This window comes from Sciurus vulgaris (genome assembly GCF_902686455.1).
Source record: "Sciurus vulgaris genome assembly, chromosome: 5".
NCBI lineage: Eukaryota > Metazoa > Chordata > Mammalia > Rodentia > Sciuridae > Sciurus > Sciurus vulgaris.
The window spans coordinates 12777135-12803892 of record NC_136465.1 but is presented as its reverse complement, the minus strand read 5'-3'; the positions used below and the strand labels follow the sequence as shown (position 1 = coordinate 12803892).

The 26758-nt window shown below is 40.2% G+C and overlaps 1 protein-coding gene across 6 annotated transcripts in view; it reads left to right on the top strand.

The window, feature by feature from the left end:
• ADAM7 (ADAM metallopeptidase domain 7) overlaps positions 1 to 24100 on the top strand; it is a 48596-nt gene extending 24496 nt beyond the window's left edge. For 3 of the 6 annotated variants that reach the window (XM_079142271.1, XM_079142267.1, XM_079142270.1), the window contains exons 11-23: positions 850 to 980; positions 2506 to 2680; positions 3974 to 4063; positions 5102 to 5297; positions 6009 to 6111; positions 7029 to 7215; positions 12400 to 12480; positions 13886 to 14012; positions 14488 to 14593; positions 14958 to 15057; positions 18999 to 19064; positions 22087 to 22143; positions 23144 to 24100. In XM_079142271.1, coding sequence (XP_078998397.1) covers positions 850 to 980; positions 2506 to 2680; positions 3974 to 4063; positions 5102 to 5297; positions 6009 to 6111; positions 7029 to 7215; positions 12400 to 12480; positions 13886 to 14012; positions 14488 to 14593; positions 14958 to 15057; positions 18999 to 19064; positions 22087 to 22143; positions 23144 to 23200 — 1476 coding nt within the window. In that variant the 3' untranslated portion in view covers positions 23201 to 24100. The remainder of the gene's footprint in view (positions 1 to 849; positions 981 to 2505; positions 2681 to 3973; positions 4064 to 5101; positions 5298 to 6008; positions 6112 to 7028; positions 7216 to 12399; positions 12481 to 13885; positions 14013 to 14487; positions 14594 to 14957; positions 15058 to 18998; positions 19065 to 22086; positions 22144 to 23143) is intronic. The other 3 variants (XM_079142268.1, XM_079142269.1, XM_079142272.1) reach the window with 3 other exon arrangements.
• The last annotated feature ends 2658 nt before the right edge of the window (positions 24101 to 26758 follow it).

The following is a 26758-nucleotide window of genomic DNA, read 5'->3' as shown; positions in this document are numbered from 1 at the left end:
TCTATTATAATCTCTGACCTTCAGGTTTTTCTTGTGACAAAGTCTCCATCTGCAATATTACATAGCATTATTGTGCGACGAAAGACTATAAAGTGAAAACAAGAACAGCACATGTTTTTATTTGTATCTTTTGAACTTCTAGTATAGAGCATGAAGTTTATTGTATAGGACATTTGTCTGAGTCCATTCAGGCTGCAGTAGCAAAATCCCATAAACAGGGTGGCTAATAAACAAGAGAAATGTATTGCTCACATTTCTGGAAGCAGAGACACCCAAGATCAAGCACCAGCAGATATGGTATCTGGTGAGGGTCTGCTTTCTGTCCCAGAGTTGGCACTTTCTTTCTGAGTTATCACATGGTGGAAAGGACAAGAGAACTCTCTTTAACCTCTTTTTTAGGCACACTGATCCCATTCCTGAGGGACGTATGCCCATGACCCAGTCACCTCCAACCATTTTGGTGAGGTCTTCCAAACATGGATTTTGAAAGGACACAGCATTTAGACCATAGTGATATTAGTTAATAGTTTTTAGCTATTTGTAAGGATAAGTGTATGTAAATACATCAGTGAACATGCCACACACACACACACACACACACACACACATTAAAACAGAATTTCAAAATTTAAGAGCTAGATACTTAAAAAGTCATATTCCCAACTTCTTTTTATATAATTAAAGAAACTGAGGCAGAGAGTAGGGAGGTGATTAAGTCCAAGACCTCTCAAAGAGGTGCTAGTTAACTAGAGGCTAGAAATCAGGTTTTCTAAGCACTGCTTCAAAGTGCTATGTACTGTACAATGTGCTTTTCTTTAGAAGTTTCTATGGACATTTCTTTCCCATCAGGATCTCTTGCCTGACATAAACACGGTTGCCAGCAGGATCGCGCATCAGCTGGGGCATAATCTTGGACTGCAGCATGACGAGTTCCCATGTACCTGTTCTTTGGGAAAATGTGTGATGGATACTGGTGGAAGGTGAGGCTCAAATAAGGCAGAGAACACATTTCAATATTTTGAGAGTAGTTTTGGGGTTAATTCCATCCTTTTAGGAATATACTTCTTTTCAGCGTAATTTTCTGGAAGATCTATTTCAAAACCATGCATAGTGAGGAATTTCTCTTTCGGAGCTCAATCTTATCAGCTGGGACTCTTTCTAGTGACACAGCAAAAGAAATTTTAAAACTCTATTGCAGATTGCAAACATACACATGGTGGTCAACTAGTACCCATTTCTGCCAAGGTCCTTAGGGAGAAATGGAGTTCCACACACCTTGTTTTGACTTCTCTGCTAAAAACTCTGCGACCTTCACATTTTTACCCAGGTGTCATTCTCAGCAAACTTTCCTGGCCTAGTGCTTCAACTTCCAGTCCTTCTCCATCACACAAACATCCTGGCATTTTGGCCCTCTTCCTCATTGTTCTGTTTTGTTTTCTCCTTGGTACTTATCACTGTCTAAGATTTTCTATCCTTTGCACATTTAGCTCACTTACTAGGTTACTCTTCCATCAAAATACAAACTCTGTGAAGTCAGAGGTTTTGACGGGTTTGGTTACCATTAAATTATCTTTTTCTACAGAAGTCTCAGACACAGGTTAGGAACTCCATAAGTAGTCATGGAATGACGGCCCAGCATTCCCTCATTATTCTGTGAATCACTTTGTGGTCAGGTTCTAGAACCCCTTCATGGCAGGCATAGCAATGCATGGTGCACAATAAAAAAGCATTAAAATGAGCAGCCTTCCCATGCATTCGTTAAATGACATGAAGTAACTAAAGCATCCAAACCCAGTGACTGGCATGGTGTAAGAATTCAGTGACTGAGCCTCTAATTTTACATCATTAGCTAGACACGGAGCAACATTTGCAGAGTCCTGCCTTCCCCATCTAATGTGATCAAGATTCTAGAAGTCCTTCTATGTTTATTCATTGTGTCAATATTAATGTCAAGGGAGTCAGACCAAAGGAAGATAGAAGGGAGGTGAATTTCAGTTTTAAAGGGAGTGTATTAGACTCCAAAGGATGCATATGATATTTTTAAATAGTTGGCTTCAACAAACATTTATAGAGCACTACTCTGCACCAGGCTCTGTGTTAATTAGAGTTGTTTTTTTTTTTTTTTTTTTTTTTTTAATGAACATGATATAGCCTTGAGAGGTTTGTAATCTTACAAGATGGTAAACATGGATTTACAGTTATAAGATAATTTCAAGGACACATTAGAGGTAATATGGGAACATCATGAGCAGACCACCAGTCCAAATGGTGGGCTTCAGGTAGAATTTGCTGCAGGTAAAATATAGCCAGGTACTTTCTTGAAATAGCATGTATTAGCAATGTTTCAAGAAGGCATTTCTGATAATAATGATCCAAATTCCTGCTTTGCTCTCAAACTTAACATTTATGTGTATTTGTTCTAAATTCTTCATAAAACTTTCCCAGCTGCTGTACCATGATGCATTGATATGATAAATCTTTATTTTTACCCTGTCCTGTCTCCAGCATTCCTGCACTAAAATTCAGTAAATGCAACCAGAACCAATACCAGCAATTCCTGAAGGATCATAATCCAACATGCATGCTCAATATCCCGTTTCCTGACAAGTCAAGTAATTTCCCATTTTGTGGAAACAAGAAGGTGGATGAGGGAGAAGAGTGTGATTGTGGCCCTATTCAGGTAATTTGCAAATGATGATGACTTTAAATTACCAAGTTCATGCTCAGCTAGAATCTGGACAGGGGTGTAGCCCCTAAACATATCATCTTCCTTGTTGAGCTTTGGAAACTGTGCCTTTTCTGCTTCTCATTTGGATACAAGATGTTGGGACAGCCTCATTTCAGGTCTTCTTGGTAGATCATGCATTGTGTCAAATGGTCTTGCCAGAGTACACAGCATCACGTCTGCCTGCTTTATGAATCAATTGGCTCATGGGTGAGAAGGACCTATAGGTATCATCAGGTCTGACCTCCCGTGCACAGTAGACTATAATGTTCTCCAAGATCTCACAAAGTCAATTGGGTTTTACTCAGGGTCTTAGGAGGTTTGCCTGCATCACAGCTGGACAGCTTCCCTTATTAGGACACTTTCTTAATAAAGTAGAAACTTTCAAACCTTTCATGTGTTTATTTCAGCCTCGGTCTTTGGAGCATTTAGAAAAAGCCTTGAGAGCAAATTTTAAAGTCATTTTTAATGTGCTTTTCCCCAAGATAGAAACTATTTTCTTCAGAAGTACATCAAATAAAAGTGTGTCCTAGACAACCTACTACTCAAAATAATGAGTGTTTATAAACCACTAGTGGTGTTGTTCAGGTCTGGAGTCTGCTTTAGCAGGTCTACAGAGGGCTGAGCTCTGCAAACTTGCTCGGTTGCAAGCTTTGGCCAATGCACTGTTTTGAGGACAGACTTCATAGTGTCTATGCACCAAGGACAGCAGTCAACAGTCTCCTTAATCAGAGTGGAGACAGCAACCTGTCCAGAGACAACTAGTAATCTTCAGATGTCTCGTGTTCAATGTGAAGAAGCTCTTAATTTTGGAGACCAATCCTCTTACCCATGCACGTTCTTTGGAATGGGTCTTCAACGTCACCCTACACGTGAAGTACCTCACTTGATCAGATGCAGACAATTTCCTTTGCAATTGGTTTGATCCAGCAGGGCCCAGGTGATTATCCTGCTGTTATTATGTAGTAATGTGTTTAAAAAAAAAAAAAAAGTCAACAAAAATACTTGGCATCTTGAACAAAAGGTAAGATCAGATCTTCAGAAATTGTATTATCTCATATCAAACTCTAGCATGAGGCAGTGACAGGACCCTTCAGAGAAGGGGAGTCACTGAGAGAAGGGCAAGTCACACTGCCCTGCAGTGAGAGTTCATAAGCCAAGAGAGTTCCTGTGACCAAGGAGCCTCCATCTTTCCTGTGCACGGTCTCACAGGAGCCAACCTCTAACATTTCATTTGGTTTTTGCCAGGAGTGCACTAACCCTTGCTGTGACGCACATAAATGTGTGCTGAAGCCAGGATTTACGTGTGCAGAAGGACTGTGCTGTGAATCTTGTCAGGTAAAATCGTGTGCTGGGAGATGGTATTTCTGTTTTCACTTTCCGTCTACCTAGGACCCAAGAGCTCTCCAGCCATGGATGACCATCCATCACTGATTTGTAGACTGGGCCTTGCTGATAGCCCGCAGGGCCCATTCAGGGGCTCAGACTGGTGAGCAGCGTGGAGTGCTAGGGTCGGGGGAATAGAGAAGAGAGTAAGCAGAAACTGGTGTTTTAGGAGTGAAGTCTGCCGGGGTCCAGCCCTAGCAGCAGATCCACCGCGCTGACGCCTCCCATCCACCCAGGACCCCCGACCACTGCGAGGGCTGGACCCCGGCAGAAGTCGCCTGACCAACACTCTTGTTACTCTTCTGTAATCATTTTCCACCTTGTTAACCTCAGGAGGAAGATTGGTTTCCCAACAGCAGTGGGCTAAAAAGGGAAGGGATGGATTATCCAGGGATTGGAAAGCAATAGTAGCTGGGTTGGAAAAAGTCTTAGAGAAGACGACCAGAAATCCAAATGGCTCTGCCCAAGGATTTTATTGACACTTTTTTCACTCCATTGGATCGTGAAATCACAATGAAAAGAAAATGTCTTTTGCACCTGCAAGTCGCTTTCAGAATCAGCACAAATAAATGCAGATTGAATGGCTGAATGAGAATCCACGAGGTGCGACTGTCCTCCAGCTGGGAGAACCAGCCTGTTCTTCCAATGCATATGCACGGGTCTGATTTCTTGGGGATGGAGATTCTTTATTATAGGCAGCAGTTCCCTGTCATGTGGGCAGAGCGGTGGTAGGCTAGAGCAAGAGAGGAAGAAACCACAAGATAAATGAGAACACCTGCCGGTTTCTCCATTTTATGTCCATTCCAGGTCTACCCAAGGGGATTCTAACATCAGATTTCAAAATCACTATGTTGGGATGACTAAAATTACATAAAAGTCAAGGCATGTATAAGTTACAATAATGCTGTGGGATGAAGAGGGAAGTTACATTGTTCCACCCTGAAAGGCATTTGTCATGTCAGAGATTCAGTCTCTGTTCTTTTTCAACAGATGAAAAAGGCAGGATCCACCTGCAGACCGGCAAGAGATGAGTGTGATTATCCTGAAGTATGTACTGGCCACTCACCCGAGTGTCCTAGGGACCAATTCCAGGCCAATGGCTTTCCTTGCAAGAATGCCGAAGGCTACTGCTTCATGGGGAAATGTCCCACTCACAATGGCCAGTGCTCAGAAATCTTCAGTAACGGTGAGAGGTGGTCACGGTGAAGACTGACAAAGAGAATAGCCTGCCCCTCCCTGTCACTGTCCTGGAAGACTTGGGGGCACTACTGGAGATAATATCTGAAAGCAACAGTAGATGAAAGGGGGATGGACCTGGACCCATCAGGGAAGCTTTGTTAAGCAGTGGAAGAGCGCATTTTCAGAAGGGGTCTTATTTTTATAGAGTTAAGTGAGACTTAATCATAGGCACTTCATCACCGCAGAATGTGTTGGTTGGGCAGTCAGGGAAATAGTGGCAGAAGGGAATTGTGCAGGTTCAGAGTCCATAGCTACTGGGAAACAGTGCAAGTCCAGAGCCCATTTACTTCCTTCTCTCCCTGGGACCTATTGTTCTCCTTTTCTCCCTGGGGGTTCTTTTTCCATATCCTTCAATATTGCCTAACATCTCTTTAGCCATTACCTCCATTATTAGTCGACCTTACCTCCAGTATTGACTGATTAGCTCAGGATTGAGCTGGTACATGCTTGTCACTTTTTGTCTCTTGCTCCTCCTTCCTAGAATATTCTCCTGACTCCGTAGAACAGTTTTTGAATGTTTTATTTATTTCATCCTCCTGCACCACTACACGATAGGATGTGATACTGAAAGTACGGTTGCATTAGAAAATAAGGTTTTATGATTCACACTATTGGTCCCTTTGTTATTTTACTTTTATCGTATTATTTTGTACCCCAGGAGCAAAAGAGAGCCACGATATCTGCTACAAGATGAATAAGAAAGGAAATAAATTTGCTTACTGCAAAAACAAGGAGAACAAATTTGTTCCCTGTAAAGAGAAGTAAGTGTCCTGTGGGGGTGGACAGAAGTGTTCTATAGACATTAGGAAAGCTGCTGTTCTGACAGCTGGTAACCTCCTTTGCCCAGAGATTAGGAAAAGAGGGGGTGAGGACAGCGTGCACACCCCTGCTGGTGTTGGCTGGGATTCGCATACTGCATCTATTGCTGACAGTCCTGGAATATAAAGAGGAAAGACCGATGGGGGTGGAGGCGGAGTGCTGAGTTAAGATACTTAGGAAAGAAAGGAAACAAAATAATGCTGCCCCAAAAAGGAAAGGGGGCAAACTGGAGGAGAGAGGCCATAGAGCAAGAAAGGGGATGAGGGTAGGGGTGGGGGAGGAAGGAAGTGAAGCCATAAAAAGGAAGAAGTTGATATTAGGAGAATGGGAGAATTTGCAAGTGAACTCTGAAGGACAGAAGCAAAGTGTGAGCTTGGCCATACTTTCAGGTTTGTCAGCTGACAGTCTGCAGGACTTTTGACGTGCCAAACAAATAAACAAAAAAGCAACCAACCAAGCCAGGATTTGGACTGAAAACAATACCACAAAAACAGATGGCCAGGTTCAACTTACTCCTGAGTATAGGAGGTGAAAGATCCTCAAAAGTCAATGTTAGTTCAAGTTGACAGAAGAATATTTCCTATTCGCCATTTGAATCAGCGTGACTTTAAGGTGTAAACTTGAACTGCCCTTCACTTCTGAGGAACATGGAGGAATTTTTTAAATGCTTTATTACACATGGTATCTACTCATTTCAGTTCCCAGGGTCAGGGCTTACCTGTCTAATGGTTTCTTCAGCCTGTCTTGGCCCCTTTGCCCTGCTAATGAGCCTGCAGTGATTGGGCCCCTTGGCTGACAGCCTACTCTCTAAAGGTCTGTTTTTGCTCCTAAGTCTGAGAATGCCCTCCCTTCCCTTCAGAGATGTCAGATGTGGAAAGATATACTGTACTGGGGGACAGAAGTCATCTCTTCTCGGAGAAGAAAAGACCTATTACATGAAGAGTACAAAGCAGAACACCACTGTCAAATGCAAAACCATCTTTTTACACCACAATTCTGAGGATATTGGCCTGGTGCATACAGGAACAAAATGTGGAGACGGAATGGTAAGATTTCAACCCTGAATTTATGAAGGCATCTTTGATTAACTGCTCAAAAACATCACTGGATCCTGTAATTGATTCCAGAGGGCCTTATATATGGGAAAGCAACTCATTTTTATTATTGATAACAGAATAGCAAAAATAGTACAGTAATACTCTTTTATTTAATTTTAGTTATACTAAATGGGGTGTCATTGAATATGCTTAATAGGTAGACATCTAATGGAATTAAACTTTAGATTTTCTAATTAATGTGACCATAAAGAGGCATACTTTCACTTACTTTATTTGTTCAACCATGCTGACTGGTCAAGCACAGATTGTCAGTAACTGTGCTGGACACAGATGGCTTAAAGATGAGTGTATGTGAAAATTTCATACATTCACTTACACAGAGCAGTACAATTTAACAAAAGTGCTTCCCTAGCATTGTGGTCAGTATGTATTTGGAATCTGAAAAGAAGTATCTGGCTGATTGTAGAATACATACAGCATCTTGAATTTCAGCTTTGGCTTGATGAACATTTTTAAAATTTTTTTCATTTGTTCTTTTTAGTTACACAGGGCAGTAGAATGTATTTTGACATATCATACATACATGCTGTATAACTTCCCTTTCTTGTGGTTGTACATGATGTGGAGTTTCACTGGTCATATCCATATATGAACATGGGAAATTTATGTCTGATTCATTCTACTATCTTTTCCTAGTACCATCCTCTCTCCCTTCCCTTCATTTCCCTTTGTCAAATCCAATGAACTCCTATTCTTCCCTGTCCCTGCCTTATTTGTGCATTAGCATCCGTGTATCAGAGGGAACATTTGGCCTTTGGTTTTGGGGGGGATTGGCTTATTTCACTTAGCATGATAGTCTCTAGTTCCATCCATTTACTTTCAAATGCCCTAATTTCATTTTTCTTTACGGCTGAGTAATATTCCATTGTGGATATAGACCACGTTTTCTTTATCCATTCATTTGTTGAAGGACACCTAGGTTGTAATGAACATTTTTAACTCAGAGAAAATGGGGCATTTTATTTATTTATGATGTATATTTATTTCCCACCTTTGACATTATTTTGAACTGATACTTAATAATAGTACTTGTCTGTTGGATGCAACATCATATTTTGATTCATTTGTGCAACATGTGATAAGCAAACGTGAGTAGATAGTGTATCTGTCACCTAAGTTTCATTTCTTTGTGTTGGGAACATTCAAAATCCTTTTTCTATTTTGAAACATACAGTAAATAGATGTGAACTGTGGTCACCTTACTGTATCATAGAATGAGAGGGCTTATTCCTCTGGCTTATTCCTCCTAACTGTAAGTTTGTATCCACCAGCCAAACTCTTCCTGCCCTCTCCTCTTCCCATCCTCCCCAGCTCTGGTAATCACAATTCTCCTCCTTACTTTCATGAGTAACATTTTTAGCATGTTATCAATATTTTTTAGCTTCCACGTATGAGGGAGAACATACAGAATTTAATCTCTTTCTATACCTGGCCTATTTCATTTAATATAATATCTCCCAGTTAATCCATGTTACCACAAATGACAGGATTTCATTCTTTCTTATGACCAAGTAATATTCCATTGTGTATACATGAAACATTTTCTTTATCCCTTTATCTGTTGATGGACACTTAGGTTGATTCCATGCCTTGGTGCGGTACAGGGGCTGTGAACCAGGAAACAGATTCCGGGTTCAGCAGGTACTAGTTGGCATAGTAGACGTGCTTTATTCAGTGGTGACCCACAGCTTCCAGCCTCCAACCTCAGTTTCAGCCCCTAGTCAGTTCCATTTTAGTCCCCATTAGCCTATTTATCCCTGGAGTCTTTTCCATAGGCCCCTTTTATATGCAGGCCAAACCAAGAAGGCACACTGCCAACAGGTTACCTAAGGGGGCACATGCTCACAAGGTAATGTTTATGACCTTGATTCTGTACGCTGAATCAGTGTTTCTGGCCTTGACAAACCATCATGCAACTTGTTCTCAGGCCTGGTTACACACAAAAAACATAACATAACTCACCGGCAGGCTGAGCAAGGAAGCCTAACTAGAGCCATTTTAGGCCTGCCCTAACACTTGGCTATTATAAATGGTTCTGCAGTAAACATGGGAATGCAGAGAAGCCTTTATGAAGAAATGCCTACCTAATGTACAAAGGTAAAAGTACAGCATATTCAGATGATCGATAATTTCAAGGTGGCTTGAGCTTGAGGTGCAATGGCCAAAGAAACAGTTGAACAAATTGAGACCAAATGGGAAAGGGTTTCTCATACCAAGGAAAAATGCTATAAACAATCTGTGCTATGAGCAATAGCCAACTCATCCAGAATATGTGAAAAGCATAGAATACTTTTAAAAAAATCAACTATTTGAAATTAAACAGGGCCTCTCTAGGACCTGCTTCCTGTCCTTCTAGATACTACTACCCACAAATGCTACAGTGGTATTTGTAAAACGTGAAAGAGAAGTAAAAATTGGACAGCAACAATTCAGGATGGAAAGAAAGAGAGCCCAAAAATGTAATGATTTATCAGTGACTGACATTTCAAGTCCATATATTTTAGCTATACTGTTTCCTGCTAATGTGATCTAATGAATATCAAAATGGTGAAAATTAAGATACGTGTATCAACCAAAAACCTGAAAACATAAGGACATTCAACAAGATAAAGTATATAAGCAGCATCAGGTCAAAGAAAATGTCAATTTTCAGTTCACTTTGGATATGGAAAATCAGCTCAGGTATAAAGCAAAGATCTGGCATCCCTTCCATCAAGGGCAGCAGGGACTGAAGACAGGGACATCTTGATTCTGCGAGTGCACTGGATTCTGCAAAGAGCTTTTCCTCTCGTTGTTTTCATTGGAATACAGTCTTTAAGCATAATGATCTTCAAATCCAGGAAAAAAAAAACTTTTGCATTCTCTTCGTATTTATTTTTGCTAGGTGATTTTTGTTTGGTCCAGGAAGACAGGGCAAACATCTCAGAGCTCCCAAGCTCTTTTCTTTCATTATACGACGGTGCCAGTAGCATAGAAAAGGAGACAAAAAGAAGAGAGAGCAAGGAAGAAAGGAGAAACACGAAGAGGAGAGGAGAGGAGCAGAGGGGAGGGAAGGAGGAACCTAATTAGTCCTTTCTCTGGCACAGAAGAGTTGCTGAGAAACTGTCTTCCTCATTGTCTCCTTATTAGACATACGGAAATGACAACATCAAATGACAACATCAAAATAACACAGATCTCAGCATCTTGAGCTGCGCTAGAAAACTTAAGAAAGATCTGCGTAGGTTTTAAAGCACTCAGTCCACATGCTTCGTCCTGTATGCAGAAAGGCAGGCAAAGAGAACAAATGGCAGGAGACGTACGAGAATTCTCAGGCATGAACAGAGGAAGCCGACCTGAGAAGGTGAAGATGGTGGCCCCCACCCAACAGTATACATGGAAAAGAAGTCTTAAAAAGCTAGATTTTCATAGTTTCTTTTTACAGAGTGGTATGCTAACAGTCAAAAAAAGCCAAGGGCCCAGAGATTTCCCTTATTCCTTAGCGACCATATCAACATCTCCCACCAGAGTGGCACGTTTGTTACAATGAGAAATCCAAGCAAACTCATAATTATCACCCAGTATCCTTGTTAGAGTTAACCTAATGAAGACGAAGATGCTGTACACTTTATGGATTTCAGTGGATTTGTGGTGACGTGTAACCTCCACTATGGCCTCATAGAGTGGTAGTTCTGCTGTTCTAAAAGTCCCCTGTGCTCTGCCTGTCCATCCCTCCCTCTCTCCCGCTCCTGGAAACCCCAGATTTTCTTACTTGTCCCCATGTTTTGTCTTTCCATAATGCCACACAGTTGGGATCATGCAGCAGGCGGCTCCTCCTCCCACTTAGTAATCATCAGTCAACTCTCCTCCATGTATTTTCCTAGTTGATGGCACTTAGCCTGCTAGTCCCACCTGATGCACCACTGTCTAGATGCCTAGTCACTGACCCACCTGCTCAAGGACACCCTGGCGCTCCACAGGTGCTGGCACTTATGAACAAAGCTGTTGTGACCACCCACGCAAAGGCCCCTGTGTGGGGCAAGCCTTCACCTCTCCAGGGTGAACACCAAGCAGAGCGACTGCTGGGTCATACAGCAAGAGCACGTGCAGTCTGGTTAGAAAATAGCAAAGTGCCCGCCACGTGGCTGCAGGACTCTGCATTCCCAGCGAGGAGAGACATCCTTATGATTAAGAAATCATATACAACATACAGATGGCACTGACTTTTCTGAGGGAAAATAAAAAAGAATCAGGAAGCTATTTTAGCCAACTGGGAAATGAACTTAAATTAAAAAGATGAAATGAGGAAATAGATTATTAAAAATGAGTTACAAGCAAAACAAGAATCAATTCAATTTTGACAAAATTCTAGTTATTTATTCCTAATAGTTTGATTATGAGCATTAAAATATGAGTACATAATAATTATTTTTACAAAATTAGAATCTAAAAGTATTCAGCATATAGAGTTACTTTATATTAGGTAGAGGGGAGTGAAGGGAGGGGAAGTGGTATGGGGGTAGGAAAGATAGTAGAGTGAAACAGACATTATTACCTTATGTACATACATGACTGCATGACTGATGTGATCATAGAATATGTATAATCAGAAAAATGATTATACATTTATGTATGATCTCTCAAAATGTATAAATGCAGTCTACTGTCATGTACAACAAATTAGAACAAATAGAAAATTTAAAAATGAAAGTATTCAGCATAAATAATATTAATTTATATTAATACAATGCCCAACAAATAAACATGGTTTAAAAAGCTTAGACCCTCACTTGAAATCAGAAGAAACTCAATGGAAATAGAAGAAAACATTGTGAGTATAATTGTGATATTTTTGGCAAATTAACATTCAAAGAATAAGGGTATAAATACTTCAATATTTACTGAGCTCATATGTAACGATACTTGCACACATAATACTTTCATCAATCATTGAGAGAGGGTTGCTGCATCCACCAAAGATTCTACATGTGCAATTTCACAATTGAAAACAATCATACAAAATGCAACTAAATCACCTAAAGTGGGATGTAGAATCTCCCATGTGACTGTGGGAGGTTCCAGTGTACATAAATCATAAGTCATTCTAATCTGTGTTGGCTGCTTCGCTTCCAGGTGTGCAGTAACGGGGAATGTGTGAACTCTGAGAACGCCTACAACACAACCAGCTGCCCCTCTGAGTGCGAAGAAAATTCTGTAAGAGCCGATTGCTACTTAAGCTGAGGTCTCACCAGACAGTTGTTTACATAAGCCTTTATTCATTTTTTTTTTTAGATTCTTTTTAAAATTTTTTTATTTTTATTTTTACAGACTGCATTTTGATTCATTGTACACAAATGGGGTACATCATTTTGTTTCTGTGGTTGTGCACGATGTAGATTCACACCATTCGTGTAATCATATATGTACATAGGGTCATGATGTCTGTCTCAGTCCACCATTTTTCATACCATAATATCATGGCACTTGCAGATAAATGGATGGAATTGGAGAAATATTATGCTAAGTGAAATAAGTCAATCCCAAAAAAACAAAGGCCGAATGCTTTCCCTGATAAGTGGATGATGATATATAATGTGTGTGAGGAGTTGGGGTGTGAGGGAAACCTTTATTCTTGAGCCTGTGTGTGAGTGTGCAGATGTTTTAAATGAAATATATATTTGGGATCCGTTTTTTCATGTATCATAAGTATAATTAATGCAAAGAGTCAAACCAGGTATTATTACACGTAAATACTGCCAGTATTATAGGTAAGTGCGTTATTAGATAGGTAATCTAGAAATCCAGTAACATACGAAGCTGAAATCTGAAGTTTAAAATCTACCCTATTACAATGTCACATAATTGAATGACACCATTACCCTAAAATTTTTGAGAAAAACAACCAAAAATTATTCTAAGATTTAGCCCTGTTGAATTCTAGCAGTTTATATTTGTGGGTAACATCTTCCCTAAACCCAGTTAATCACTTGTTAATATTTATTTGAATATGCATTCCATACTTTCAAATGTTGCATATTTTATGTGCAAATATATGTGTTTGTGTGTGTGTGTCCAATAACATTTAAATAACCTTAGGAAATGAATAATATTCCTATGCCCTGTTTTTTAAATGGAACCAGACACACAGATATGTTTGGGGGAAAGCCAGCAAGCCTAGATTTAACTCCAGTGGACGACTTCCAGGTCTCACACAGTGTTCTTTGATGGACTAAACTTTCTGCCACCACTTTTTCCCATGTTGGTATTATCTCATTTTTACTAGGCTTAGTGTCTGCTCTTTGACTGTGATGGGTCCAACTCTAGCAGAGTCTATTTTTTAAAGACATGAATGCTTTCTGGAGAGATAAGTCATGCTTGTCTTGTTCATCTTCTGAATTTGTTGATATTATTCTTTTGTGCAAAGGTCTTCTACAAAGGTGTTTGCTAGTTGTATTATATTTGCTTATGTTTGTGCAGCATTGATTTTAGTATGCAGTAGAATTCATTGATCAGTAAGTGTGTGTGCATGTGTGTGTGTTTGATGTAGAATTAATGCGAACCAAAATGAGGTGTGAAACATAGCTTCTGTCAGTCATTTGATAAAATTCTGATTTTCCAGGTGGATGGCAATGAACTTGAATGCCAGTGTGAGGAAGGACAGATACTTACGGACTGGGAAGAAACCTTAAACATTACCAGTGAGCATCCTAAAATACAACATCTCACATATATCAAAAGCCTGCATAGTGAGAAAGCTTTTTCCTTTTTTTCCTCGTTTGCTATATATTTGTTGTCTTTGTAATGGATTTGCATTTTTTTATTACTATTCTGCATGTTTGGAGACCCAAATGGAATTTATTTATTATAGTTGCCTTTTAGAATGAATATGTCCTCTTCTAGATAATCTGACTCAGTTCTTCTGAAAACCCCCAATACAGGAAAGCCTTTTCTATAGTCACTTAATAAGAAACCATCAAAACTCTGCTGAACTGTTGTGGTTCTCCGAAATATAATGGAATCTTGGGTTGAGTGTCAATTGGTACTACAGATGATCATTTGTAAAACGTATTGGCTTTTTATTCTGCATAAAATACCTGGGGGAAGGGGATTAAAGTCCTTCAGGGAAGGAAGAAGTAGGGTCCCAACGGCTCCATTAAATGTTGATATTCTGTTGCTCCAAGGTTGACGCCCTGGTCAAACCCATGTTCCTTGATGTTGCAGATATCACGATCATGGTCATTGTACTTGTCCTGGTTATTATCGGTGCTGGAGTGATCATGTTATTTATTCGTTACCAAAAATGCATTAAGTTGAAGCAAGTTCAGAGGTATGTCTGCAATTTTTGTGTGGAAGGAATATTAATAAGAATAGACAAGCTTTGTGGCCTCATGGGATACCCCAAGGGGGAAAGTGTCTCTTGCTAAACACTTATAAGACCAGTAGTAAATCCAACTTTACATGCTTCCTTGTGGCCCAGTGATTATTCCAGTGGTTTCCAAGCTTGGCTGCACATTGAAGTCTTCCAGAGGTCTTGGAAAAATTACTGATGTTGATTCCTTCCCAATATATCGTGATTTGATTGTTTCACAGGGCAATCCGTACATAGTACTTAAAATTTTTTTCTAGATGACTTAATTTCAACAACAGTCTTACCCCATGGCTGTGCCCATGTTCTATTTCCTTCCTGACAGCCCTCCTGGAGACTCCCGAGGAGTGGAGAACAAAGGATACTTTGGTGACGAGCAGCAGATGAGGACTGAGTCAGTCTTGCCGGATATTCACCCACTGCACGTAAGGCGCTTGCACCTGCCATAGTTAATGAGTTGATGAGGTGGAGCTGGTCCTAAACCAAGTGAGGTGAGACAGGTGGAGAAGTGATGTAAGAAGGTCCCATACAGTGAGGCTGTCAGTCAGCAGTGGAGGAGGGTAGACACCGAGACTCCATTCCCAAGCAGAATAAACTGAGTGAATATAATGTTTATTTTGTGCAATATTTACAAACATAAACTATATTCTGATTCATAAAACAAATCTCAATAATCTTAGAAGAATCAAAGTCAGGCAAAAGGCATTCTTAAAATAAAATTATATTAGAAATCAGTTACAGAAAGATACTGAAAAAATTCCTATTTGGGAATTCGATAACAAATTCTGAAGAAGTCATGCATCAAACAAAAAAAATCAAAAGATAATTAGAAAGTATTTTAAACTAGATGAAACTTAAACATTTATCAAAATATGTGGGGAACAGTGAAATTAGTTATTAGAAGAAAATTTATAACTCTAAATGCTTATGTTATAAAAGAAGAAAGATGTCAGATTAATGACCTACACCTTTACTTTAAGAAACTGGAAATAGGAAAGCAAATAAATCCCTCATATGTAGAGAACAAGAGACTTTAAATATGTCACCAATGAAGTAGAAAACAGAAAAATAACAAAGAAAATCAATAATACCAAGAATTGTTTTTTGAGAAGATTAGTAATTTAATAACTCTCCAGCCAGACTGTTCAGAAAAAAAAAAAATCAGCACTGATTATCAATATCAGGAATCAGAATCAGGAGATTCTATGTATATTAAATTGATAATTAGAAAATATTATGAAAAAGCTTTATTTTAGTATATTGGCAAATGTAATGAAATCATAAAAGTTCTCAAAGATACAAATCACCAAACTTTATAAAGAAATAGATAAACTGAATATCCTTATGTCTAATAAGAAAATTGAATCTTCAGTAAAACAGAAGACATGTTCATCTATGGAAAGATTCTATGGAATCTCCAAAACAGTGAATTTAGTAAGATTTCAAGACCCATGATTAGTATACAAAAAATTATTGTGGTTTCATAGATGAGCAAGGAACAATTCAAAAAGCAAAATGAAATAACAAAATAACATACAAATACAAAAACTAAGGCTAAATTGGACAAGTGATGTGCATGAAAAGCTATAAAACATTAATGGAATAAATAATTTAATGCCAAAATAAAAAGTGAAATGCATGATCATAGATCAGAACACTCACTATTGTTGACTTGTCAATTGTCCCCATATTGATCTATAGTTTCAAAACAAAATTATCAATAGAATAATTTCATAAAACTAATAAATGAATTAAAAGAATAACAATATTAAATCAATAAACATAGCCTGAGACCTAGTAACTTCTGACATGAATGCACCCAGCAGAAATCTATACCTCAGACAGCATTTACAGTAATGTTCCAACAGCATAGTTTGCAGAAGATTAAAAGAGAAGACAGTCCAAAAGCCTACCAATAGTAAAAGGAAACTACAAATTGCAGTACATTCCTCCAATGACCACTACAGAAAAAGGATAGCAGTTGAATGACCGATGTCTAACACTTGAATAAATCCGTCAACCAGACCATGAAGCAAAAGAAGCCAAACCCAAAAGAAAACTGTAGGACGACAGATTATATCAAGTTCAAAAACTAGCAAAGCAAATCTGTGGTATTAGAAGTCAGCATAGCAGTTATCATAGGAAGGAGAGGCTCTTCAGAGGGGATTTAAAATTTTTATTTTTTGCCCTAAGTAAGTGAGGGCTGGTCACAGAGATGGCTCATCTGTGCAAATTCATCTACCTCTGCACTTAGTATTTGTGCATTTGTTTGTGTATGTTTATACAAAAGCACAATGTTTGTTAAAATACCAGCCACAGCAATGCATAAAACCTGAGAAAGAAGCTGTAAAATCCTGCAGAGTTTCCTGCATAGAGTAACTTGTTTCATGCCCATAACAGCTGTTTTCCTGTGCATTCAGCTCACTGAAAGCATTATGTGTTCAGATTAAGAAGCTACGAGGTCATTCCTTTTTTTAAAACATAAATTACTGATGTGAAAAGCAACATCCTTCCAAAGATCATACTGATGAAACAGTGAGAGCATCTTGAAGGAGCAAGAGCCTCAAAGCTTAAGCTGAGCTTCAAAGGACTCTTGCTGGATGCAAATACCAGTGAAAATACGACACCAGGATTTTAGAAGTGGCGCCCGTTTTTGGTTTCTGTTGCTCTGTTTACAGAGCTCCGGATTTTAGAAATCTTCATCCAGAAGCTACGCATCCATAAGTCCTGTATTTTATTGCCCAATGTTGAAAACATGCTCCTCCTAACCCCCAGGAGCACCTAGGCCACACTTTGGCAGAAATGCTTCTGTTGAACTTCACTGGAGTATTCAGAGAGGGACAGCGAATCTTTCTTTTGTTAATTGACAGTTTGCTATCAACTTCATCCATTTGTATGTTTTATCATACAAGAGATAGCCCAACATGGTAAAAAAAAAAAAAAAAAAAAAAAGTCTTAGTTGTCTTCTCTTACATATAGAAAATACTGTGTGAAAAAGTTTTAAGCCTCTGCAGAGATTTTCCAGTATGAAACTACATGATGCTAATATCAATCTCATATGTTTGCCTCAAGGTTTAGATGTTTAAATGAGAAGCTCTATGTCACAGTGTTGGGTGCACATTTAGTCCTTAATATTTGTTAATTATTTTAATTATTCCGTGCCTCACATGCTGATGCAGTTATTTTGCTAATTATGGCTTCCTTAAATTCGTATGTAAGGTAGGTGCACTCCCAGAGAAGGGACTGTGATTGGTGAAGGTACCTGAACAGGTGATCCCCAGATGAATAGTTATAGAAGCCAGCCAGAGATTCAAGCAGAGCTGGGACATGTTTGTTACAGTTCAAGAGTGCAAACTCCTTAAAGAGCTCTGGCTTTTTGATTAAATAAAAGGCACTGAGGAGAGAAGCTTGATAAATATTTCTTGAGTATCTGGATAAATTCAATTTACTATTAATGATGCACTGATGATAGACAGGGCTTTATAAATACAGGTCTTACCACAGTCTGGACCATCGCATCTTACCTTTAGGGTTTTTATATTACATGACACAAAATTATTTGAATGATAATGATTTAACTCAAGCTCATTTGACACCTCAGTTCCCCATTAAAGGCCACTCCTCTGCAAAATTGTGCTTGGGAGAAGGCATCTTTGGTGTGACTTCCTGATGCTTCATTTTTCCCCTCTGACACTCAGGGTCCCTCCCAGGTTTTGTTTCCACTGGCCACTGGATCACACTTTCTAATTGTTTTAATGTCTCCTAGGGACTTAACTTTGAAGAGAGTAGCCTCAGTCCAGCCCATCTCTATTTTATTTATTTTTTCTTTTTTGGTACCGGGTATTAAAGCCAGGTGCACTTAACCACCAAGCTGCATTCCCAGCTCTTTTTATTTTTGATTTTGAGACAGGGTCTCCCTGAGTTGCTGAGACTGGCTTTGGACTTGTGATTCTCCTGCCTCAGCCACCCCCCCCCCCCCAAGTTGCTGGTATTACAGGTGTACACCACCAAGTCCAGCACCCATCTGTATTTTAGTAGGAAGTCCTGGAGGGTCAAAAGACCCTTCCAGATGCTGAGGAATGTATCTGGCTGTGGAATCTCAGTATGCAGACCTACTAAGATCTGAAGGTTAGCAGACTCACCTGGTGCCATGCACAATATGTAAAGAAAGCCACTCTCACGTGGCCTTGTAGACAGGTCTTGGATTCTTGGAAGCAAGACAACCTCCTAGGGAAGAATATTGTTACCATGTCCTTCCGTGTTCCTACATTTGCTAGGGATGTATTCCAGGGATGGCCATGGGCTTGGGAAATAGTCCTATTTGCTTGAGTACTAATTGCAGGGAAATGGTCTCTCTTTTCACTAGCGGAGAACTGCAGAAACCCTGGAGAGCCTCCCATCCAGTTTCTCAAGTCCCCATTACATCACCCTGGTACGTCCCTGCCCTTACTGTTGCTTGCAGCAGCCTCTGTCCACTGCATTAATCCTTTTGATGCCTGGTGATCCTGTTGGATCCTGAGAAGGCCAGTCTCACAGCTCTCTGATTTGGGGTGGAACAGCTCAGTCGGGGATAGAGACACACTCAGCTACGGGGGGATTAGGGTGAGTGAGGAGCCTGGAAATCCTGGGCAGCCCCGTCTTTGTTTAAAATGTTGGCACTTTATATCATCATGAATTCTCATCAATTAATTTTTATTTTTTAAAACTACTACATTCACATATTATTTATTGTGATTATTGAGTTTGCTTTTATCTCCTAAATTCTGCTCCTGAGATGAATGCCTTGTTCAGCTCAGCTCACCCTAGTCCTGGAATAAAACATAGTGAGGGTTTTCAGTGAGGCCTTGGCCAGCCTGAGAGCTTTAGAAAGCTCTTTTAACCAAAGTGGTTAAAAAAAAAGAAAGAAAGAAAGGAAAGAAGGAAGAAAAAAAAAGAAAGAAAAAGAAAAAGGAAGGAAGGAAGGAAGGAAGGAAGGAAAGAAAGAAAGAAAGAAAGAAAGAAAGAAAGAAAGAAAGAAAGAAAGAGAAAGAAAGAAAGAGAAAGAAAGAAAGAAAGAAAGAAAGAAAGAGAAAAAGGAAGGAAGGAAGGAAGGAAGGAAGGAAGGAAGGAAGGAAGGAAGGAAGGAAGGAAGGAAGGAAGGAAGGAAGGAAGGAAGGAAGGAAGGAAGGAAGGAAGGAAGGAAGGAAGGTGCAAAATCTCAGGGAATCACCCCAATGCTAGCTCTTTCGTGCAAAGTTGTTAGCTGAACAACTCTCAGAACTAGGTCTGAACACGTCAAGATTCTCAGATCTGTATTTCAAAATCAGCATTTCTCTTTAAGGATTAATGGCGGCGATCAGAGTACTTTCCAGTCTGTGGTTTCTTAGAATCCTCAGACCACACCAAGGGGTCTCTGAGGGTGCCAGACTGTATTGCTGGAGCCAAAGGGCAAATACTCTTGTTCCCCATGGAGCCAAAGCAGTTCTGTCTTTGAAATGGGTTTAATTTGGACTCCAGGGAGAATAGTATCCAAATGAAGGCTCTAACTTCAAAAAAGTTTGAGAATATCTTTTTTTCCCCTTGTTCTTTTCAGATAAACGTGGCAGTAGATTGTATTTTGACATAGTATACATACATGGAGTGTAACTTCCCGTTCTTGTGGTTGTACACGATATGGAGTTTCACTGGTCATGTATTCATACACGAATGTAGGAAATTTATGTCCAGTTTATTCTGCTGTGTTCCCCATTCCCATCCCTCCTCCCTTCCCCTCATTCCCCTTTGACTAATCCAATGAACTTCTATTCTTCTCTCCCCTACCTTATTGTGGATTGGCATCCGCATATCAGACAGAATATTCGGTCTATATTTTTTGGCAATTGGCTTATTTCACTTAGCAAGAGAGTCTCCAGTTCCATCCATTTATGGAAACATGTCATGATTTCATTCTTCTTTATGGCCAAGTAATATTCCATTGTGTACATATACCCCTTTTTCTTTATCCACTCATATGTTGAAGGGTAGCTAGATTGATTCCATAGCTTAGCTATTGTGAATTGAGCTGCTATGAACATTAATGTGGCTGCATCACTGTAGTATGGTGATTTTAAATCCTCTGGGTACATACCAAGGAGTGGGGTAATTGGGTCAAATGAATATTCCATTGCTAGTTTTCAGAGGAATTATCATACTGTTTTCCAGAGTAGTTGAATTAATTTGCAGTCCCACCAGCAATATATGAGTCTACCTTTTTCCCCACATCCTTGCCAACATTTTTTGTTACTAGCATTCTTCAGGATTGCCATTCTGACTGGTATGAGATGGAATTTCAATGTAGTTTTAATTTGCATTTTTCTAATTGCCTGAGATGTTGAACATTTTCCATATATTTGTTGACCTTTCATATTTCTTTTTCTGTGAAGTGCCTGTTTGGTTCTTTTGCCCATTTATTGATTGGGTTATTTGTTTTTTGATGTTAAGTTTTTTGAGTTCTTTATATATTCTGGAGATTAATGCTCTGAGGTGCAGTTGCTAAGATTTTCTCCCATTCTGTAGGCTCTCTGTTCACGTTCTTGATTGTTTCCTCTGTTATGAAAATACTTTTTAGTTTGATACCATTCCATTTATTGATTCCTGATCTTAGTTCTTGCACTTTAGGTATCTTATTGAAGAAGTCAGTTCCTAAACCAACATGATGGATATTTGGGCCTAAATTTTCTCTAGTGGTGCAGGGTCTCTGGTCTAATGCCTAGATCCTTGATCCACTTTGAGTTTTGTGCAGGGTGAGAGATGGGTTCAATTTCATTGTGCTACATATGGATTTCCGGTTTTCCCAGTACCATTTGTTGAAAAAGGCTATCTTTGCTCCAATATATGTTTATGGTCTAGTATGAGATAAGTGCATTTATGTGGGTTTGTCTCTGTGTCTTCTATTCTGTTCCATTTGTCTACATGTCTGTTTTGGTGCCAATACCATGCTGTTTTTGTTACTGTAGCTCTGAAGTATAATTCACGGTCTGATATTGTGATGCCTCCTGCTTCACTTTTCTTGCTGAAGAGAAAAGTGGCTATTCTGGGCCTCTTATTTTTCCAAATTAATATCATGATTGCCTTTTCTACTTCTATGAAAAACATCATTGGAATTTTGGTAGGAATTGCATTAAATCTGTATAGCACTTTTGGTAGTCTGACCATTTTGACAATATTAATTCTGCCTATCCAAGTACATGGGAGAAAATCTCTTACCTAACATATTCTAGGAAAGAGTTGCAAGTTTTTTCAAGGACTAATGGTTCCAAAAAGACTTTATCTAATTGGCATTATCCATTACCTCTCCATAGCAACTTACAAACTGTCTTAGATTTTTCATGGAGTAAGAAAATGTGGTCTCTGTGTGTGTATATGCCCTTAGGTGTGTGTGAGTGTGTGCTCATATCTGGTGCAGTTCCTGATACAACGTAATTTATTGATTACAGAAATCTACAAATAAAGATCCAAAAGGAGTTGCAGATCCCAATCAAAGTGCCAAAGTGGTAGGTTCCTTTGACAGAGCCCCTCCCCCTTTTATTTTTCAAATGCTGGGATTCTTTTGTGCTTTTTATCTGCTTTGGTTTAGGGATGCCCTCTGAACTTATCAAAAGAACAAGATGTTAAAACTGTTTTTGCCAGTATGCTGAAGTCTCTAATGTAGAATTCTGCCAAGTATGTTTTGTCCAAGACTATTAAACTGGACCACAGGAGCAAGCTAGTATTCAAGAGTACCCGGATCTTGATACATATTAGAAATAACAACAACAACATTTTTCTCTCAGACTTTTCTTGGCCAGAGTATACATACCTGCAGGTTCTCCAAGTATATTAAAGGACGTACCTGTGCTTGTGATAATCAGAGGAAAGGCAGTTGTTCTGATGATTGCTTGACCAAAGGTTTTCTAACCAAATAAAAAAAAGACAGTAGGTGAAGAGTGATTTCACATTTGAATTACTATGTCTGTTCTGGAAAATTTATGAAAAAAAATATGATTTTGATCAAAGAGAGAGGAAATGACTGTTGTTTGGGTATGTTTCCAAGTTTTTTGTTTTCTTTCCTTCCTTCATTCATTTTTGTCAGTGTCAGCAACATGCTGGGGACTCTTTTCCTCCACACGCTGTTCTTAGAAGGAATTCTGCACAATACAGAGACCCTGCTCCTGCAGAGAGAGAGAGCAGAACATTTTTTGATGATCCTTCCCCTCCACAGTGTCAGGTCTGTCGCACAGGGAGTGAAGAGTGGAGATGCTCCTTAGTGCAAGCCAACTGTTTGACATCTTACACTGGAGAACAAAATTGTTCCCTTTCTTTTTTTGATTGGCCTGCTCATTTTATAAGTGAACGGTCAGCCACGGCTGAGGAGATCTAAAACAGCATGCATCAATGTAGTACCACAGAATCCAGGAAGGGTATTCTAGCTGGTAGACAGAAATGAGCAACTGCAGTACATGTTTATGGATTTTGTGGAAAGCGACTTATCTCTGACCATCTGTTTCTGTTTAGACCTTGAAACTTGACATCCAGAATGGCTGTACCAGTCTGGGCGGATCCGGGATATAAGATCTTCACGGCCTTCCCTCCATTTTCGTTAGGAGTATTTCAGTAGGGTTTCAAATGTTCTTTATCAAGGCAGAAAACATTTAAGAGAATTTCTTTCTGTTAACATTTACTTGTAGAATTCACAACCTATAGCATAGACATATGCTACTGGAAAAAACCAAAAAACAAACAAACAAAAAAAAAAAAAAACACCACGTCTATGGCTTTTCAGATGCTCTTTAGCTTAATATGAAAATGAAAGTCTCTTTGCTCCAGCACTGGCCTGCAAAATGTTAATCTAGTTACTTTTTAAAAAGTTAAAACTTGGAGGATGCTAACGTATAACCCTGAATCTAAGAAGCAACATCTCTCATGGGTGGTTAGCTCTTTGGGGGCGTGAAAGTACTTTAATTGGAACCAGTGTCCTGATGTCCTTAAATCTGATCTAAATGAAACTGTTGCCTGCAGAAATGCCAAGGTGGGCACTGCAGGGTGGCACTGGCTCCGTAGTCAATTAAGTGAAGGAGGCAGAAGAATGGTAACCTCCAGTGCAGAGCAGTCCTTACAATCACAGGGCTGGCAACAGAGCACACAGGAGCTACTGGCAGTTCTAATTTTGTGGGTTTGCCTTTCTGAATTCCTTAAGAGGCTGTTGGAGAAATTGGAGGAAATAAGCATTTCTGCAAATTAACTTGGGCCGGCCAGGAGGATGAGCTCAGACCTCCAGGGAGGGCCTCCAGGTCCTTGGGATGACACATGAGCCCGAGGGTGCAATCTCTGGACCCGGCCTGCCGGTGCCTGTCAGTGTGTCAGGGTGCATGCCTCAAATGGGGTTTTCCACTTTCTCTTCGTGAACTGTTAAGCCTATTGCAGTTCTTTTGTTTCATTTGCTAAAATAAAGATCTCAAGTACTAAGTGGGACTTTTCTGATTGGTGAAACAGGCTCGGGCGAGGATGGCTGCCCGCTTCCTCGGCCAGGCTCTTGCTGGGTGCTTGCTTCTTTCTCAGTCAGGAACGTGGCGACTCAGCACGTCGCCCCTTCGGCTTTGCACATGCTTCTGTCGTTCTCATCGAACCTCCACTTGAGAAGGAATATCCATGAACATGTCTGGAGAGCAAGATGCCAATTTAAACATTGTACGTGACTTTTGGGAGGGAGAAACTCCATATCAGATGCATAGCAGTGTTAAGGCCCACAGCCATCCTCTGACACGCCCAGTTAAGGGACAGTCACATCTTCGCCTTCTCCTGAACGCCACCAATGCGGTGGGCAGTACACATTTGGGTATTATCTCCCTCCCTCCATGAAAGGATCGCCTTTCCATTTTTGTTTTTTTAATTGTTCCCCCATCTTTCCTAGAACACTTACCTACCATCGTCTGCGCTTCAAACCTGGGCTCCACATTCAACTAGCTTCTAAATTCTGATTACATTTCCTCTCAGATTTCTTCTTCTTCCTCTAAGCAGCTCTGGTACCCTGTAAATCCTCCTGCCTTGAGGCTTCCTGTCTAGAGAATGGCTCTAGATTTCAGTCTGCTTCCCTTTTCTTCAGATAACAGTGGGACCTTGTGACAGGTCAGCCCCTCTTTGATTTTAGCGTTGCCATTCTGCTTAGCCCAGGCCTCAGGGGCTTTATCAGCCTCCTTACAAATACTGCTGCTGCTACCTGCTTGGTTTCTTAGGGATGTTCTCCATCCAGGCCTGTCTAGAGATTAGGGAGCAATCCTTCCAGCTTCTCCTCACTAGTTGTCCAGCTAACACAGAGAAGTTCTGCGTGGTTGTGGAGTCAGTCACGATGAATAGGCATCAGGAGTCCCTGCTCCATCCTTTGGGATGGGGGTGTGTGTGAAGAATTGGAATTAAGTTATTCTGCTCACCAGACCTCACAGTTAAAGTTTTAGGGGCTGGATGTCTGCATGACCTCCACACCAGGCCCACTGGGCTCTACTGGATTTCATCTGCATACTGCCACTGCAGTCCTACATCCAGCTCCTGATGCTTACAACCTCTGGCTTAGAGGATTAGAGCCTGTGTCTGCTCTTCAGGTGCAGCCCTAACCTAATGCTCTCTGGCTCTCGTTACCTCTGGAGAGTTGAATCCTCTCCCCTGAACTCAGAGTTGCTGATAGGAATTCTGCCGTGAACCAACACATCTGCTAGGGCTGTGGTCTGAGACCCTATGCCTCACATCTGCCCTCGTGGAATTCTTGCTGCCCTACCCAACATATGGACTTAGATCCTTCCTGCTGCTGGAACCTGCCTAAACTCAGACCAAGCTGGTTATCTTCTGGGATGCTGGGACTGGGCCTGTAGTGAGTCATGGCTTCTGTGTCCCGGACAGAGGCAGATTGATCAGGAAATGAACAAAACTTGAACTTCAGGGGCCCAACCTGTTGGCCTCTCCCAACATCTTGGAACTAATCTTTTTTTTAACACCACATCATCATCATCATCTTCTTCTTCTTCTTCTTCTTCTTCTTTTTTAAATGGCCTTTGGTGGGACGGATTTGAGTTGAGGAGGAAGAAACCAAATATTTTATAAGCAAAAGTGACAAAACCTATAAGAAACAAATGGAATTGGGCAGGGTGGTACACAGTCAATAATCCTGGTGATTTCTGAGGCTGAATGAAGCAGGAAGATTGAAAGTTCAAGACCAGCCTCAAAAATTTAGTGAGGCCCCAGGTGAATTAGCAAGATCCTATCTCAAAACAAACAAACAAATAGGACTGGGGATGTAGCATAGGATAAAGCTCTCCAGGGGTTCAGTCATCCCTATTAAAAGAAAAAAAAAATAAAAGAAAAAGAAAGAGGACAAAGATTCATGTCTGCTAGTTGGAGTTTGTAGACCTTAAGGTGAGGAGTGGGCCTGCCACAGATGGAACTGGCTGGACAGGTGCCCCAAGTCAAAGCTGCCAGGCCTCCACCAGCTCTCCACATACTCTTAGGCTGCATGCGCATGGGGCTGGGGACCCAAGAGAGAAGCACAAAAGATAAAATCCATGAGATCTGAAAACCAGCTACACCAGCCCAGAGGTTGAAGTTCCAGATGCTCCTGAGGTTTAAGCAAAACATCTGCTCAAATCACTTACCACTCTACAGAGCAGGTCCAAGGGCAGCTCATAGAAAAGAAGATAAAATATAAAAATAAGAAAACCTGAGCTGATCGATCAGTGGCTACACACTGCAGGTAGGAGGTTTGTAGGGGAATGTGAGGGGCAATAGATTCTGCAGTATAAGTCAGGAAAGTCCCTTTTAAATTAGAAAAATCAGAATTCACTTTTGGTATATAATCTAAATGCTATTGTGCCATCCTTGGCACAATCTCGAGTATATTTGGACATAAGTTGTGCCACGAATATGGCATTGGTGATCCAAAACAAAACCAAGAGCTTCACCTCCTGGTGGCTGACCCCAGCCCTCACGCATAGAGTCCAGCATTCTCTCATCTTGACCATCTTCACACAGACACTCTGCCTTTTCCTCAAGGTATCTTTCCTGACAATGATGACAGAATTCAAAAGTTCACACTGGATATGCCAAATTTGGAAAGTTATATTCTAAATAAAGGTATTAACTTCC